The sequence below is a fragment of the Buceros rhinoceros genome, unplaced genomic scaffold (genome assembly GCF_000710305.1).
Source record: "Buceros rhinoceros silvestris isolate BGI_N320 unplaced genomic scaffold, ASM71030v1 scaffold11319, whole genome shotgun sequence".
NCBI classification, from domain to species: Eukaryota; Metazoa; Chordata; class Aves; order Bucerotiformes; family Bucerotidae; genus Buceros; species Buceros rhinoceros.
This window is the reverse complement of record NW_010429876.1, coordinates 93269-112494: the sequence shown is the minus strand read 5'-3', so window position 1 is coordinate 112494 and position 19226 is coordinate 93269. Positions and strand designations below refer to the sequence as shown.

General features: G+C 42.1%; 1 protein-coding gene across 1 annotated transcript in view; it reads left to right on the top strand.

Moving 5' to 3' along the window:
- The window catches only part of CELSR1 (cadherin, EGF LAG seven-pass G-type receptor 1), a gene marked incomplete at its 5' end in the record, with an annotated part of 176113 nt that overhangs the window by 64176 nt on the left and 92711 nt on the right, over positions 1–19226 (top strand). The window contains one exon of the mRNA XM_010142837.1: positions 4886–5524. Within this exon, the coding sequence (XP_010141139.1) occupies positions 4886–5524 (639 nt within the window). The remainder of the gene's footprint in view (positions 1–4885; positions 5525–19226) is intronic.

The window sequence follows — 19226 nt, the reverse complement described above, 5'->3', positions numbered from 1 at the left end:
AGCAGGAAGCATGGTTTGGGTTCCAGCTCTGCTCAGTCATGCTCAGCCAAGTGTTGCCTGCATTCTCCATTTCTGTGAGCTGGTGCTATTTACGTGCTAGTGCTGCCCAAGCAGTGGAAAGGATGCTGAAAGTAAGGAATCCTCGTCAGTAGTTCAAGGCTTAGTACTGGACGAGGTGTGTATTAACTCTCATGCAAAGACGTGGCTGGAAGCAGTGGGGGATGGAGGTTAGATCATTCCAAGGCATGTTACCAAGCGATGGCTGGTACCCATGGGCATGCCTGTTTTTTATGAGCTGGGAAGACCAAGAGGTTATTTGAACCCATGGAGTGTCCTTATTCTGTTTTGCTAGCCAAGGAGTTTGCATAGCTGTCATACACTCTAACTTATTTCCAGATGCATTATAAAGCAGAATTAGAACAGATTTGGGTTGAGATATCTGTGAAAGGAAGCTCTGATGCTGAAGTATTTGTATAAAAATACGCAGCTTTCGTAATTAGCCCTAAGACCTTTGTATGCAATAAGCCAAAAAAAGTGTTAATTATTTTATTTCTGCCAGCTACAAAACAAACAAGAGAACCTTTCTGGCCAGGTGCTGCCATTGCCAAATATGCATTTCAGTTAAACTTTGCTGTGTTTACATTAGTAGATAATAAAATTCTTTGGTTTGTGGACTGCCAGAAGATAGAAAGCTGAGATTAAAGTCTCAGATTTGAATAGGTTTGTCGTAAAGGTAATCATGAAACAATGACTATTTAATCAATTCTTAGTTATTCTTAGTGTATTTTAGAGAGAGTCAAGCTTTTGTCAGCCTTAGTGTCTTCTCTCTTCTGTGTAATGGTAAGAGTATGTGATTGCTATTAAATCTTTTCGTTAGTTTGATGGAGGATGAAGGTTGTGTTTTTAATGAGCCTAGTCAACAGTGACAGTGCCACAAAAAACAACAGTCTACTTTGACTTCCACCTTCTGGAGATTTCTTTTGTAGAAAGAATACATAAAATAATATTGTCAGGATATAAATTGCATGTGCAGGGACTGCATTTGTAAGGAACACATCTTCTCCTGTGCAGCCACCTGGCTGTCCAGAATCCTCTTTGTCCATTCACCGATGTGTGAGATCCTAAGAGTCTTTTATTTTAATCTTTCCAGCTTTTCTTGATAAACTTGGCTGCCACAGCTGTTAGAAGAACCTCTTACGATTTGTTTAGGGTATTTACATTGCCTTCATCACCCCAGTATCTCAGCATTTCATCATTGCACTCACTGCTTCACAGTGTACAATTAAGGGCCATTATCCCCACTTTACAGAAGAGAAAGTTGAGGATTGACTAAGAAAAGCCATTGGTACAAGCATTTGAGGAGCCAAGTCCACAAAAGGATGGGTCCAATCCTGTCTTCCTCCTTGGTCTGTCCTGTGATTCCCTTTTCTCAGGCTACTCCAGTGATAGTGGCTTGTGTTCCTAAGATACAGGCTGTCTGCTCAGACCATTCTTAGCAGTAAGCCTGTGCGTCCCATCTGCCAGCACGGCTCGTGTTTTTAGAGCACCTTCAGGAAGACTCCTGCATCCACCTGGTTTCCTGAAGCCAGACAGATGATGGCTGTGAGAACTGGTGACAGCTAAGCTTTGCATATGTGTATGTATTCATCTGTGTGAAGATCTGCTCCAAAGAGCAAAGTGTAGCCAGTTTCTCCTGTGTAGCATCATTTGAAGGGTGTTTTACATGCCTGACTGAAGCCATCTTGCAGCTGCCAAAACATGATAGGGATTTTTTTATAGCTGTATCAGACGACCTTTGAAAAAACAGGTTGTTAGAGACTTTCTAGCAGAATAACAGATTGGTTGTGCGTGAATATTGGATAGCTGCAGTGCCGGACAGTGAAAGGCCATAAAGTATTACCACTCTATAAAATTGTACTTCCTAACATTATTTTTCTGACATTTCTGGCAGTAAACATTTGAAACTTTCATGGAGTACTTCACTTGTGACTCTCAAAACACGTATTTTATTGAGTATTTAGGGTTTCATTGAATTCCCAATAAAGAAGAGGACAAAATTTCCACTTTCTTGTACTTTTTTCAGCCCTCAAAGCGAATGTTGTCTGTTGGAAATAAAATAGGTACTAATTTGGTCCCATAAAACCACAGATTGTTTCAACTTTCCATGAATTTCTGAATGAATAGATGATTGGATCCCATGATGCTGCTCTCAGACCCACTGGTGATATGAAAGAGGCGCTTGTGCAGCCGGCTGTATAGCCGTGCCTCTCTTTTGTTGCCTGTAGTACACATGCTCAGCTCCTTTTTACTCTCTTTTTATTTTAATGCTCTGCAACAGGGCTGCACAAAGACGAACTGGCTTTTAAAACACAACTTCATTCTGCAGCTATACGTCCATGCCCGGTTTTCTTTTGTGCTGCCTGTGGAACAAGGAGGCTGTGTTGTATCTGACACCGGGCTTTTTCCAGTGATTTATTAACTGTGTCAGAATAGCTGTTGTGAATGCTGGGAAGCTCTTGCATATTGTGACAGTTGATATTGATTATGACAGTCTGTAGGCTCTAGTGCGTTGTCAGACAGTGGATCGTATTTTGTCTTCTTACTATACATACCATGGGCTATAGATCATAGTGTTTTCTTAAGAAAAGGACCCATTGTCCTGCGTTCTCGCTGGTATGAGAGAACTTCTGTAGCGTATTGTGCAACAAATAGCAAAATAGTTCAGGCACCCTATGGGACAGGCAGGCAAATGTCAATTGTTTTAAGGAAAAAAAAAGTGAATAGTTTGTTCTGCTTCTGGCCTTTCAGGGGAATGAAAGCCCTGCGAGTGACAGAAGTGGGTAAACTAGTCTGAGGATGTCATTTAGGAAAATACGGTGCATCCTGCATTGTCTGTTGGCCAGAAATCCACAGACCTCACAGGAGGAGGGGCATGCAGTTAGGATCTTGGCTACCCGATTACTTTTAAAGGTTGCTTTGGGTCTTGATGGAGTCTGGAATGACACATTTCTAGAATGAGTCCAAGGAGAAGGGGATGAAGATTTCTGCAAACTTGCAGAAAAAGGAAAGCTGGCTGGCACATGAGCTTCTGTGAGGGGCACATCAAACAAGTCACCCCGAATAGTGGCCTCTTCTGACTGTTTGGTTTTAGCTAGGGAGTAGTAAAGTAGCACACAGGAGAAAAGGTTTTTCTGTTTGCCTAAGAGCTGCTTCAGTGGGGAAAAAAGTCAACAGCTGAGCTTTTGCAGACAACCCAGTCAGGAGGAGGATTCAAAAGCCATTTGGTCAATTATGCTGCCATAATTTACTATATTGCTACTGTATTATTGGAGGAAAAAACTTCCAACAATACATTTCTTTTTAAAACAAAACAGAACTTGAGGTGTATCAATGACAGTAAATAGCAAAGCAGCCATTCTTACCTTTCTGTTCTTGAAAGACCTTTTGACCCATAATGGATCAAAACCTTACACTTTGAGATAATAAACCTTAGGAAAATGACATTCAGCAACCCAAGCTGTTAGAATTTTGATCTCACACTGGCTTTAGATTGATTCAAATGCCATTTCTGCTGCAATTTTACACTGATGTGAATCAAAATCCGATTCCACACATACTTTATGGTTTAATAAATGTAATAGCAGGTTACTTGTTAAACTATTATTTCTGGGATACTTTGGGCCAAGACTATGGCACTAAGCTGGGATCTAGGGGAACTGGATTCAGTTCTTAATCGCTGCTGTGGGTCTGATGTTGTCCACTCAAACCAGTTCCTCTCTCTCATGAGATGACCTCTCCCCCATTTCTGGTTGTTTATTTACATTATGATATCTTTGAGAAGCAACATTGCCTATCAGAAGCCAGTCTTGATCTCTCCTGGGATTACAGAGGATGCTTTAGTACTAACCATATTTTCTGTTATGTGATCTGTATTTTAATGAGTTCTTAACATTAGGCAAGGAGACAGAATTAAACTAAGTGGTTTGGTTTCAGTGATGACGCAACTTCCCATTCCGTGATCACATGGAATTTGGATTAATTATAGCACTCACTGTCGTAATTATGTTTCACAGTGATAGAAGACTCTAGAGTTTGCATATTCACAGCACTACTCTAAGCTTCAGTGCATGCTGAGATTTTACAGTGGCATCTCTCAGCTCAGTGTCAAGTATTAGTGCTACATTTATATATTTATGGGGTTTATTGCAGAAATAAGGATAAAATGGAAGAGATTTTAAGTGTCTGCTTTTCACTACAGGCATGTTTTATTTGATTTTTTTTTTCTAATTTTCGTGAAGTGTTTTGGAGAAATTAGGTATGAGGAGTGAAGAAGTTCAAGTATTCAAATGTGAAGACTTTTTTCCTTAGGTGACTTTTATCTAATGCTCTGGTCACAATTCTCTGTCTGTGCATAGTTCTGTCTCCTCAAGCCTGAGACCATGCCTGGAGAAGATAATTTTGGTGTTGTGCTGTTAAAAGTGACAGCTTCCCAGCACCAGTTGTAAACTCACAGTGACTTGTATGAAGCTCCACTCAGTTGCCTCATGAGAGCCCCCTTCTTCTTGGCTTCCCCTTGGCCATCCCTGGGGCTCTCAGGCTGTCAGTTTACTCACTAGCCCTTGCCAGTTGTTTGTCTGGGATGTTCTCCAGGTGTTCTGGGCTCTTTGAGATGTCTCTGGTCCTTTGAGTTGCAATCTTTAAGAGATTTCATTTTGTTTTACTGAGTAAAGGCATTGGTAATTACTGCAGGAGTGATTTCCCTCTCCCATCTCAGTACCCTAAAAATTCCTTGGTCTGTTTTATTTCCAGGAGACTGCAGGAGCCTCGTTGTCCATAGGTTGAAGCCTGCTCTCTGACATCACTGTTATCTTTCTCTTCCTTTCAGATGGTGTCCACAGTGTCACGGCAGTCTGCACCCTGCGTGTCACCATCATCACGGATGACATGCTCACCAACAGCATCACAGTGCGGCTGGAGAACATGTCCCAGGAGAGGTTCCTTTCTCCCCTCCTGTCCCTGTTTGTGGAGGGGGTGGCAACAGTGCTCTCCACTGCTAAAGATGGCATCTTCGTTTTCAACATCCAAAATGACACAGATGTCAGCTCCAATATCCTGAATGTGACCTTCTCAGCTTTGCTCCCTGGTGGCATTCGAAACAAGTTCTTCCCCTCTGAGGACCTGCAGGAGCAGATCTACCTCAACAGGACCCTGCTGACCATGATTTCCACACAGAGGGTGCTGCCCTTTGATGACAACATCTGTTTGCGTGAGCCCTGTGAGAACTACATGAAGTGTGTCTCTGTCCTGAAGTTTGACAGCTCGGCCCCGTTCATCAGCTCCAACACCGTCCTGTTCCGCCCCATCCACCCTATCAATGGGCTGCGGTGCCGATGCCCCCCAGGCTTCACGGGCGACTACTGTGAGACGGAGATTGACCTCTGCTACTCCAACCCTTGCGGGAGCAACGGGTTGTGTCGGAGCCGAGAAGGGGGCTACACTTGTGAATGCTACGAGGACTACACTGGTATGTGTTTATCTTATCTTTGGCCCATGATTTACATGTTAGACCATCAGCCAGACCAGCTCTGTGTCAAGCTGAAATTGCTGACATTCCTAGTCAAAAAGAGAAAAACTCCTGGCGCTGCCTTCTGGTCAGGAGAAGGTTCTTGAGTGTCATACATCATCACACGGGTAAGTCCCGTATCTCTGGGCATGCATGGTGGTAGGATCCTTGCCTTGCTCCAGGTCATGCAGAGGGCCCAAACACTGCTGAAGCAATGTTCATTCTGTGAATTTCTGCTCAAAGTGCTTTATGCAAACATTTTTCTTCTGTCTGGAAGGAAAGAGAAGGGACACATCACCTGGTTCATGGTTTTGCATGTTAATGACTTCCTGGCTCCTTAGCAGTACCAGGGTGCAGTGGGGGTGCGCAGCCTCAGTAGGAGGTTGTCAACCCTTGATCATCAACAAGTGCCAAACATGAGGATGGTTCATTGTCCCAAGGAACTACAATAATACACATTTATGGGAAATACTGCAAGTCAGCTCCAGTTTGTGAATGTCCAAATAAACTCCAGAATGATGTAGCAGCTTCCAGGCCTGTCTCCAGCAGCCTGTCGAGGAACGTTCTTTGCCCTATCATGGACTTGACAGCTAATAAAGATCAAAGTACTTCTCAAGTACTCCTGAGAAGTTATGAAAGAATATTAGCTGAATGTTTTCTGGTTCTTCAGTAAAGTCCAAGGGATTATTTATGTATTTGAAATCTCACACGCATTTAAGCATTCTGAACTGATGTGCTGCAGCTGTAATTTACGCTGATGGCTCGGCAATGTCTGCTGTAACCCCTGCAAATGAGGGGTGAAGCAGAGGGGGCTGTTCCCAAGGCTGCCTTGCACTGCTGAAGTTATAAAAAATTGAAAACATAAATTCTTTAAGTCTTCATGTAAAAAAAAATCTAGATTATATGTATGCCTACTGGGCTGGATCCAGACCTCTAGGTGAAGGGGTTTTCCCTCACTTTCTGTGGCTTTTGGCTCAGGTTTGTAAGTAAAAATGTGGTAGAAAGAGCCAGCTGTCTGTGAGCAGGGACATGGCAGGAGCAAGTGAACTGGACTTTCCCTAGCAAGGGGGATACGAGATGCTCCCTAAAATCAGAGTAGGGCTCGGGGCAGAAGGACCTTCCTGAGGTGAGGCAGAGGAACTTTTTGCCTTACCAGTGAAACCCTGAATAGAGCTGTGAGATGGTTGAGGTGTTTGGTCTTGCTGAGGAGTATTTTCCTGCTGGGCTCCTCATGAATGACATGCACAGCGAAGCACATTATAAAGCCCATTAACCATTACATACAGCTAATGCAAAATACGTGCAGCGTTGGGCATAACAAAACAGATTTTATGATCAACTGATTTCATTTAACGTGTTTATGTACTATTATACAGTTCATAGGGATGATTAGAAGTAGCAAGTTTCATTAAACAAAGATATGCTTATAAATAGAGTTAATTCATTCATGCCTTAGGTTTTGTAATGACATGCATTCCAACATCACATTTGGAGGGTTTCTTGCTAGAAATCTTCTGGAAAAAAAAGCTTCAAAAATGAAAGAGAATAATCTTTTATTAATAATTGATTGACATATTTAATAATTAATGCTGTAGTCAGAATGACACGGTACCTATTTAGAGGAGAGACACCATATTATTCATACACAAAGAAAGATTTCATCTGTAACTGTATTTTCAGTGCATAGCTGTTGAGTTAAAAATTAACTGTCCTGCTGTCAGGCTATTAGAGTGATCAGAAGATAAGGAGTGAGCACTGCTTATAGCATTGCCATCTTTAGGTCTCAGAATTAACTGCACTTCAGTGAAACACTTTATTCTTTTGAAGGACAGTTCAGGTCGTGGTCACAGTCAGCCTGGCCAGGAGAAAACACACCCAGCCATGATCAAGAGAGCCCTGGAATCCCTTATCCTGTGAATTAGACCATTTAGATGTACACAAGTCTGTGGGGACAGATAGGATCCACCCAGGGGTACTGAGGGAGCTGGCAGAAGTGCCACTTGCCATCATTTATCAGCACTTGTGGCTGTTCAGGGAGGTCACAGTTGACTGGAGGTTAGCAAATGTGACACCCACATACAAGAAGAGCTGGTGGGAAGATCTAGGGAACTACGGGCCTGTCAGCCTAACGTTGATGCCAGGAAAGGTTATAGAGCAGATTATCTTGAGGGCCATCACGCAGCATGTACCGGACAACCAGGTGATCAGGCCTAGTCAGCGTGGATTTATGAAAGGCAGGTCCTGCTTGACCAACTTGATCTCTTTCTATGACAAGGTGACCACTGGGTGGATGGGAAGGGCTGAGGATACTGTCTACCTAGACTAGTCAAGCTTTTGGCGCAGTTTCCCACAGCATTCTTCTGGAGAAACTGACTGCTTGTGGCTTGGATGAGTGTACCCTTCGCTGCGTAAAACACTGTCTGGATGGCCAGGCCCAGAGAGTGGTGGTGAGTGGAGTTAAATTCAGATGGCGGCCGGTCACAAATAGTGTTCACCAGAGCTCGGTATTGGGGACTCCTTAACATCTTTATTAATGAGGGGATCAAGTGCACCCTCAGTAAGTTTGCAGATAACACTAAGCTGGGTGGGAATGTTGATCTGCTTGAAGGTAGAGAGGCTCTACAGAGGGATCTGGACAGGCTGGATCGATGGGCCAAGGCCAATGGTATGAAGTTCAACAAGGCCGAGTGCTGGGTTCTGCACTTAAATCAGAACAATCTGCTGCAATGCTTCAGCCTTGGGGAGGAGTGGCTGGAAAGCTGCCCAGTGGGAAAGGACCTGAAGGTGCTGGTCAACATCTGGCTGAATATGAGCCGGCAGTGTGCCCAGGTGGCCAAGAAGGCCAATGGAGTCCTGGCTTGTATCAGCAAGTGTGGCCAGCAGGAGTGGGGAAGTGATTGTCCCACTGTACTTGACACTGGTGAGGCCACACCTTGAATCCATTTGCCCACTGTACTTGACACTGGTGAGGCCACACCTTGAATCCTGTGTCCAGTTTGGGGCCCCTCACTATAAGGAGGACACTGAGGTGCCGGAGCATGTCCAGGTCAACAAAGCTGGTGAAGGGTTTGGAGAACAAGTCCTGCGAGGAGCGACTGAGGGAACTGGGGTTGTTTAGCCTGGAGAAAAGAGGCTCAGGGGGCACCTTACTGCACTCTGCAGCTACCCAAAAGGAGGTTGTAGCAAGGTGGGCCTTAGTCTCTTATCCCAGGTAACAAACGATAGGATGAGTGGAAACGGCCTCAAGTTGCACCGGGGGAGGTTCAGGTTGGATATTAGGAAAAATTTCCTTACAGAGAAGGTTGTGAAGCATTGGAACAGGCTGCCCGGGGAACTGTTGGAGTCATCATCCCTGGAGCTTTTTAAAAGATGTGTCAATGTGGTGCTGAGGACATGATTTAGTGGTGAACTTGGCGGTGTTAACAGTTGGACTTACTTGATGATCTTAAAGGTCTCCCAAAGAAAATGATTCTGTGATTCGGTGAAATTGAAACAAATATTATTGAATATTTCTGGTTTATTGCTGAACGAATGCACTAGAAATTTAGTATCTCCTCAGTGGCTGGTTTACGTTACGTTAGTGCCTTTAGGCTCCATATTGCATGACAATGTTTTTTGCATCAAACCTGATGCACTTGCTCATATATGGTAATCATTGGTTGGTTGGTTTTCATCCCCTTTACAGAACGAGGTGGAAAACAGTATCAGCAAGCAATCTATTACCAGAAATATTTAATGAAGATGCGTTATTGAATCTTGTCCCAATGTCCTTTAACAACTGTTTTTATCTATGCTTTTTGTCCTTTCTTTAAATATGTTCACATCCATTTGCAGGTTTGGTTTGTATCTGTTAATCATAATACTGTGTTTTCAGCTTTTATATAAATATTTATTGTTTACAGTGATCCAGGTTTTTTTATCTGTTTAATATTTAAACAGCATAGGTTAGTTTCAATAGCGGCAGCAGTGTGAATTAGCTCGTGGAATGCAGCGCTCATAAATCAGAATGAGCAGAGAATTGCTAAGGCTGAAAGTTGGGTAATTCTGGTATTACTGAAATGTTACTACAGTATTAACTCAGCGTAGTAACATACCAGTATGAGGTACTTACGAATCTTTGAATTAATTGTAAAAGATGAAATATGAATAGTAATAGTCATAAAGTGCAGCCTGCTCTGGAGCTCTCATGTTTCCATTCCCCAATCAAGAGCCTGCATAGGAAAATAATTACAAGAAAATACTAAGATCTGTCATCTCTCTGGGGAGATATGCTGCCACTCGATGAGAAATCACTACACAATCATAACCCTGTACTGAATCTATCTGACTGGTCATCTGTTAAAAATATAGTGGTTTATTTCCTCTGGAAGGTAATTATGGTCTATCTTAATTGGATGGAATTTCTCCCTGTTTTTCCACCCCGCTTTGAAGCCCTCCCTTTGTTTTGATGTAATTGTTAGTCATTTATACATGATGAAAGTTTCTCTGTCTTCAGGATTCTTCTGTTACGGGCAAAAAGGTAAACTGAGCTTCTAGAAGATATTTCTGAAACCTGATTACTGGCTAGTTTGGGGTGATTTGGAATTAGTTTCACTTCCTGTGATGTAAGGAGGTGAGTGAAGAAGGACATGTATATTTAATCACGTTTTTTCAGAATAGCGACCCCCTTAACTTCTTTTCTTAATATACAGATCAGTGTAGAGAAGCAAACAATGTGCACACTAACAATCATGCCACTGATGGCAGGGAGCTATGTGCGTGGCTCAGGGGTTAAAGGATGTAACTTAAGTTAAGCAAACAAATTTAATGAACTTGAACGCTGTGGAAAACCTCTGTAATTTTCCCAGTTTTATTTCATGTATCTTTGAGCACTGCAAAAGCAGCTGAGATGAACTAAAGGTGAAGGCTTGGACAGGGGTCGAATTGTCTGTACTCTTCAGGGGCGAACACCTGAAAAGCAAATGCCTCATGTCATCCACATGAGTTTTGGAGGCATGGTTGCCACAGCAGTTCCCGAATGAGCTGTACTTCCAGCCCCACGCTGGTGCCTCCTGAGAGCGTACCACCGCAGCCGTAAGTCACCACCTTTTTGGGTGTGAATTCCCACGGTTCCTGCCCTGCCATGGGTAAGTGTCTCCTGCCATCACTGGGTCCTCCAGCAGTTCTTGTTGCAGGTCCATGCCCACAGTCCTTCTGCTCAGCAGCTGCCGCAGCCGTTCTCCTCCACTCTCTACTCCCAAAAAGTAGAATTTAATTGGCATGGAACAAAAACACTCAAATGGGAAAAAAACCTACCAAACACTAAAATAAGGAAGAGATTTAATGTTCCCACAGTTCTCCTTAGCATATGGCATTCTCGCTGCCTCCTTTGCAAGGAGCAATTTCTAAGGAAAAAGATCGTCAGAGTTTCCCATATCCTTTGCATCTCTCCTTGGATTTCATTTCAGAGAGGGGAGAAATCTTAAGTGGCTGTAAATCTTTTAGTAATCAAATACAGCAGTTGGAGATCTTTACTTGTTACACTTTTTTCCTTCTAATTTATTTTTGTGATACCATATTGATATAAGGAATCATGACATCTAATGTGGCTGCTGCGAATTCTGACTTTGTGCCATGAGAAGGTAATTAGAGCTGTTTTCACAGCGTTGTGCCAGGAGTCCCTGTTCATGTTGTTTAGTAAGTGCTCAGCATTCAGTTCTTGAAAACATATAGCAGTGAAAGTAAATGGGAAGATTTACTTCTGTGTTACCTTTTCTTATATCCAGATAGTAATTTCTCAGCTCAGTCTGATACCAGATTCTCATTTTTCAGGCCAGAGAGATTTATTTGGGAGAATTTTAGCTTTCAAGTAGAGAAATCTGGCAGCCAGAGGGGCCTTAATGAGTGTTTTATCTTGGGAAAGAGGGTCTGAAATTCCACTCTTGGTGCCCACTTCTGCAGCTCTGCTGGAGCGGTGGGATCACAGGAGTGTAGTAGCCAAATTCTGTACAGCAAATCTTAATCTGATGCCGTACTACATCTTTAACTCCTTGCTTAGCTTATGAAAGGCCATGTTCCAAGGTGGAACAAAGATTACCCTCACAGGATTGTGGGCTTTGCCGGCACTTTCAAACAGCTGCATCCAAGTTTGTCTTTAATACGAAAGACCAAGTAAGAAATTCCATTGTTCTCAATCACTCCTGTAAATGTAAGGAGGTTGTGCATGGTATGGTTCAGCTTCGAGGGTCGTCTCTCTGATACCTCATTCAGATGCTACAGCAACACAGTGAAGGTAGTAAATGTTTTGTATTGTTGCTGCCTTAACAGTGTCCAGTAGTCCATGACTTCAAAGTTATACTACTGGATTCCAGGTGCATTTATATGGTAGAGAAGAAAACAGTCTAGGCGAGATCTGCTACTTTAAAAAATAGTATATTCAGTTTCAAGAGCTTTAATATAAATATACATTTATTACGGTGCTGGGTGATTTTTACTATTTTCAGAATTTAAAGGCTGTAATATTTTGCAAAAAGTCTTAACAGTTTTTTATGAAGTTTTTCTGCTGATTTTGGATGCAGGAAGAGTGTGGACTATCAGCCTTTTAATAACTTTCATTGTTTCTCAGAGCCTCAGAGGAGAATACCTCGTTGACTTCTCTGGCAGTTTCTGTATGGCAGTACCATGAGAAAGCTGATGTAGGGTGATTGCATCCCAGTGAAGGTCTGTGTAATGTTGGAGGTCTAGCAATTTTTTTTTCTTTTTTCAGCAGTACTATATCATGCTGGCTTTTTGATGTTTGTGATAAAACTAGGTTTCCATAACTGCAACATAATCTCCCTTTGATTGCTGTGGAACTGTCACTCTCTGCAGCTGCGGTGGTAACTTCTTCACGTCTGATGGAGAGATAAGCAATCGTTTGCTTGTAAGATCCTTCCTTACGATTAGTACTCCTTGGTTTTGTCTTCTGCACGGTGTCCCATCACAGTCTTTCCCATCAATCTTCAACTTTCTCTGTCTCATCAGCATGAAATTTTTGTGAGAAAAGCCCTCTTCAACTTTATTCACTAAGCAGACATCTCCACTGGTGTGGGCATGACCAGCAGTGTGCCTGTGGTTGGCAGCTGTTGTGTACAGATGGTTACCTCTGTTTCCTCCCAGCCTGCGGCACCTTCCAAACCTGCTGGGGCTTGCAGCCCTTGAGCAGCTAGTGAGGACCCCATAAGCAGTGCAGTGGACAGTCCAGATGCAGAGCTTGACTCCTCCAAACATTTTTCAGAGCATGACTGGTGCAAAAGCTGGGAAACCCTATCTTGTTGTCTTTTTGTGATCTTCACCACTCAGCTATGTACTGTGAGACATAGTGTCTCATAAATCTTACTTCCAGTGCCTTGAAGTTTCTCCATACGACCATTGTATTTACCCATGCCAAAAAGCAATGAACCCTAGATGTCATCTCAGGAGCTGAATTAATATCTAAACATAGAAGGAACTATGCAACCTGTTCTGTGAAATTAGCCATGGATAATAAGTCTTCCACTGGGTACTGGGTATGAAGAGCACAGCAGTCAATTGTGGTATTTAGTCTCCTTTCTCTCCTTTCAGCATGATGTCCATTTTGTGTCATGAATTCCTGAAAATAAGTAAGTATTAGTTTTTGGGTATTCAGATTCAGAGGCATTACCTGGCAAAATTCTTGGGTTTGGGTCTGTATATATAGTCAGAGAACTATGACTTCAGATTATTACAAACTGTACCTGTCAAAATACTTTCCATGTAAGGATCGCTGTGGACTCTGCAAAAGTTACTAACAACAAAAGAGCAAGAGGGTGCTGCACCCCTCACCAAGGGCGTGGTAAGCAACTGAGGCAACTCCTCTAGGACATTCTCAAACTGCCCACGGCTGGAAACCTGGAGGAGATCCCTTTGAAAGACATTTCTTTCTTGACATGGACTCTCAACAGAAGCTGGCATGCCCTCTCGCGCTCTGTGTTTAATGGAGAGATTTATTACACATGTTAAAATGGGTCCTTCCTTGGCTTTTGTGGCAAGGCTCACTGTTAAAGCTTGCAGCGATGTGGCCAGCACAACATGGCATTATGGCTGGACCCCAGTGATGCTGGGTTGGGCCTGGGGTTATGGCCCAGATAGCGCAACTGCGTGACTACTTGCTCCAGAAGACAACTGAAACAATAAAAACAGAGTAAAGTTACATTTTTATATAACACAGACAAAAGCTGAAGTCTGTTAAACTTTAAATAACATGTTTCTGAGAATAATATTCCTGTCCATGTCACCAAGTTGCAGGAGATGAATGTTGGGCATCTGGAGTTTATATCTGATTCACAGGACTTACTGAAGAGGTCTACCACTTCTACAGGTGGACTTTTGTCTGGAAGATATGTCCTTCAACTAAGCTTCAACCAATGCTCACTTGTCAGGATGCAAAAAGCCTTTTCTAATTGGATTGCTGTGGTGTATTTGTTAACAGTTTAGTTCCCAAACGGTGTAAATGGCCTACAGCCTTCACGTCAATCTGCTATGCCTTTTCCTAAATCCAAGCAAAGAGTTTTATCATATTACCCTCATCTTGATGTACATAAAGTAGCTACTGTTCAGAGTTTGGAAGTTTCCTTGGTCATGTGCCCTCCCTTGCACCCTGCCCTGAGATGGTGCACATGAGATGATCTTTGATTCAGCCAAACTGCTGCAAGTGCTGGGGGTTCAGAAGCCTATTCTGGAGCCTCACATCTTACCCTCCTTGCCTGTGGAAATACTTGCGCTGATCAAAGTCCTTTGCTGTCAAATGGAAACCTAGCTACAGGCTTAATGTTGTGATTGCTCTTTTTAATTAGTTTTAGAATGGTTTGACAAGGCTTCTGGTCTTACCAGGTGCTCCCGCAGTGGAGGTATGATGGGTGCTTTGTAAAAGCAAGCAGCAGATCACACAGCAATGTTATCACTTAGCCTGGCTTCAGAAGCTACCGTAGTAATTCATCTCCAATGTACTTATGAATTCAGCTCTTCCAAACAGTTCAGGGTCTAGGAAATCCTCCTTACTGATTACAGCTTATCTTCTTTTGCTTCTCCTTAAGAGGGCTGTGTGGCTGCCTGTTCTTCTCTTCGTTTAGCCAGTCCCCTTAGTTGTCATCTGCAGAGTTTATCACTGGTGATTTGACACTTTCTCTCGTGTTGTTGATAATTTAAGTAGCATATAGCTAAAATTCAGCATCCAAAGGACTTAGGCAATAACCTGTTTGAGAATGATTCCATGCTTACAATTACATTTTTACACTTGCTTGGTATTAAGGCTGTTGATGTCTGTTAGACTACATTACATTATGGAGAGGAGATAGATAGGTTCTTAATCGGAGGCTGTGCGGTATGAAATCAAGGAGCTTGCAGTCATGAGAGGCCTGCAAGCACACTCTGCAGCATGACCGTGTTGAAGCTGTTGAACAAATGCTGCCCCAGCTCTTCCACAATGTACACGTCTAACATCAAGCCCTAATGGCCGGTTATAATCATGGGATGGGTTGAGTTGGAAGGGACCTTTGAAGATCATCTACTCCAACCCCCCTGCCGTGACTAACATTGGCTTCAGATTCTTTCAATGAAGTCAAAATCTTGTTGAATCCCTGATGTGAAAATAATACATTTGACCCTGAAGCCGTGCCAAGCTAAGCTCACGTTTGCTGTCAGGCAGCTGGCTTTACATGGGCCAGGCAAACTGCTAACCTGGCGTGGGTACCTGCCTGCCTCTGGCACCTGACCCCTCCTTCCCATCTCTTGGCAATGAAAAGTCCTGTGAGTATGAGCTTATAGGTTAGTGGTGTTCAATGGGAGAGAGATGCCTATTGAGCACCTCAGGTTTCCTGTTGGCGTTCTGGTTAATGGCAGACCAGTCTTAATTTAGCATTCCCTTTGTTCTCACAAGCGTGAAATTTCTTTTCTTGTCTTTAACATGTTGTATATATATTTCTTTTTGAATGATCTTTCTCTGAAGATTTTCAGCAGTTTTTAGGCTCTTGACTGTACTGGTTTTATATTGATTGTATTTCTGTTACCACACCTAAACGGGAATTGCAGTTCTCCCAGGCTTTTTGAACACCTTTGTTATAATACATTTGCTTATCCTCATTGGTATAACTAAAAAAAAAAAAAAGTGGAAGGTAGAGCTATATGATATTATAATTTCATAGGTACAGGTAAAACTGCTCCTCACTGCCATAGCTGAATTCCCACACACTATCATAATTGTGGACATACATAGGCATTACATAACATTGATCTGAGAAAAACTACGCACACTGAGGTTTGTTTCAATTAAAATATTTTAAATAGCAGTTTATTAGACAACGGCTAACTTATCTGTGACCATAGTTTACAGTTGTGTTTTTATTAATTTAACCAAGGTGAACCACGTATGATATAAGACTTGGATTTTTTTCCTCTCATACTTTAATGTCAGAAAGGTTACCTGGATAAAATTTTAAGCCACACAAATGCGTTCAGATGCACCCAAACATAAACTTGTGAAATGTCAGAATAGCCCATGTGTTAGACTTGCCCTTTAAGTGTTTGGGGGGTTTTTTTGCCAGTGGTTAGTTGTCTTGGTTGTTTTTTTCTCACTGAATACAAATTGGATAAGGAAAAAGGAGAAGAGAAAGGAGGAGGAAAAAAAACCACGACAACTTGCCCTTAAGTTATTTGTGAGGAAGATAAAATCTTAATGAGATAGTATTTTTTACAACATGCCTCATGTTCTGGAAAGCCCCTCACAATGTTCACAGAAGATCAGAGGTAAAGGCTAAAAAAAGAAATTCCAGGAAGACTGGAATTTAATATTTTACATCTTCCAAACCAAAAAAGAAATTTAACTTCCAAGTAACAAGATAATGGGGCTCCTTTTCTCCTGGCTACAAATACCAAACTGGGAAACGAAACTGGGAAGCCCCCTTGCAATTCAGTAAGACTGAATTATGAAAAAGCTGTTGGGCTTCTGTACATATTTATAATTCCCAAGTCAGATATTTTTATTTTCATCAGTAGATAAACAACAGGAAAGTGACAGGGAGGACAGCTGAGTGCAGAGATGAAGATATTAGGATGATGTCCTGTTTAGGAGGAAAAAATATAAAGCAGTTTCTTGTGTGTCTGTTCTTTGTGTTATGATTGAAAGTTCTGACAATTGAGCACCAGACTGAGGCACTTGGCCTTGAACATCAAGATAATTACAGTTCTGCGATACAGTTGTGCAGAGCATGGTGGGAACCACAACTTCATTGTTGTTGCAAATGCTCTTTTGTTTAGAGCATCATGGTTCAGTGCCTGCATCGAAGCCCCTGCTCCTCCTGCAGCAGGTTTTGTTCTGCAGCCCACACTGTACGGTGCCGCCTAATTCCAGCTTCCTGAGCTGTTGTCGGCCCAAATTTTCCATTTCTAAAAATCAAGATGAAGATACTTGAGGCTGTCTCTCAAATTCTCCATAGCTCAGCATATGAGAGCTATTGTACAGCATTTTCCAATATAATTAAAAAATATACTTTAATTTGATAGGGCGACCCAGCTTCAAGGGGCCAGCATACTATTATTATAGTATTATTAGGAAGATGAGTGTCTTATATTAATAATTAAACACAATCTAGATGACACAATAAAACATATTAACTCTAACAAGATTGTAATAATTTAAAATGACTATAAGATGAAACCGTATTTTACAAAAAGGCTGAATTTTTATCTACTAAACTGTTGTAAGATGAGTTAAGTACAAGCTGTGGCAGCTGGCTGGATTAATTTTCAATGAGTCTTTTTAAAAATATTTTTTAAAAGGTAACTTTGGAATTTCTACCTCTTCTGTAGATTTAAAAATACATTGATTTCGAGATTTTCTGTGCAAGATGTGTGTAACATTATAAGGCCTTTTTCAGGAGTCATTAAGAAAAAAATCAGCTTCCCTGATTAATTTGATTTTTGTTTTCAGTTTGTGTTCCTGACCCGTATCTGAAATATTTTTGATGCTATCAAAACATAAGATTATGGGATTATCTTTCTAACCCTAATCCTTTTAATTTGACAAACAAAGGGGCATTTTTTTAGTTTTTCAGAATTTGCCTTCAATATGTAACAACAGAAATTTGGTGACCACCAGATTGTTGTTGCCAGGTCTATCTACTCTGTCAAGCAAAACCTCTGAACTCCTGCGATCCACAATAAAGACAGTTACGCACTGCTTCTAAGTATAACTTTATTTTAGCCTAATACTTCTCATATAAAATGAAAATACAAAGCTCTGAAGTCCTAGCCTCCTAAGATGTAATTGCAATAGTACATTTACTTTAAGCATATTATTTTTATTTCCTTTATTAATATTTTATGGCTCCTCTTCAATTATTCTCACTAATTGGCCATTATGCTTCTTTCCACCAGAGCTTCTGGGACCACGGAGGACCTTAAGGGGAATGATTTGGTTTGAGGTCTGCCTATTTCTAAGTGCTATCATTTTTATCATAGCATTGGATTATGCCGAGGATGTGAGAGTGAGATCTTCCTGTGAAAACTTATCATTTACGGAAAACACAGAATGCAGGCTCCCACCAGTCTTCCTTTAATGAAGGAAGTTAGCTGCTTGAGCAGTTCATCTCAGTGGGCTGCTGGGGACCAGAGCAGGTGGCTTTTTCTGTGCTTTGTCTTGTGTTCTGAGCCAAAACGTCAAGTCTGTAACAGCTACATGGAGAAAATTAAACAGGAGTAAGGGCTGGAATCTCCTAAACCGTGGTGCGTGCCATTGAAAGGGAGACCCTTTCCGCATATTCCTGAGCCCTTTTCTTTCTTCCTCTCTTTCTGAGGTCAGTTATTTGCAAATATATTCCCTTTTTCAACAGCTTAGAGATGTTAACTTGCTCAAAAATAAGTGCTAGAGCTTTCCCCTTACCTACTGATTTGGGAACTGGGAGTTGTGGCCCCTTGGTGTCCTCTCTGGAAAGCAGCTTAGGGAAACCAGGCAGAAAGGGAAGTCTGATGGTACCTGAAAGCATGTCTGGTTTGCCAGCTCCTGAGTTCTTGCCAGTAAAGGATGTTATTGCACACACACTCTCCTGCCACAGCCACCACATGTTGCTTGCTTTTCTCATTCACATAAATAGTTTAATATATTTTGAAAGCCCGGTGTGAGGCCAAAACGGCCTGTGGAACAACCGCCTTGGGAATTAACGGTGCCAATGGTGGCATTCGGTGCCCAGTAAAAATTGCAACTTTGTGCGATGAAATAGTCTTTTTTGTCATCTGGTCAGAGATAAGCAGTCTATGAGTGCTTTTTTTTTTCTTGCTGCTGCCTGTGCATGGAGGTGAGAACTAGGTATGGCAGGTGGTTCCCATGCATGAAGTGCCTGCAAGTAGACTGGGATGCAAATATGGACCAGACTGCAAAGGCTGTCCCAAAGGGAACATGTCCTGGAGGCGCGGTGGCTGCTCCAGCCTTCAGTTCCCTCAATCTGCCCCTCCTCAAGTAATGCTCTGGGAGATGAATCAAGGGGCATAGAGAGCAGAGAAAACAAAATATAATATCAGATGTATTTATAGTAAAGGTAGAGGATGATTGTTTCTCTTAAAAATAAATGGAGGGAGGGATATTCCTCTGTAAGTAAATAGAAGTATGTTATGCAGGGGTGTGGTGTTTTCCCTA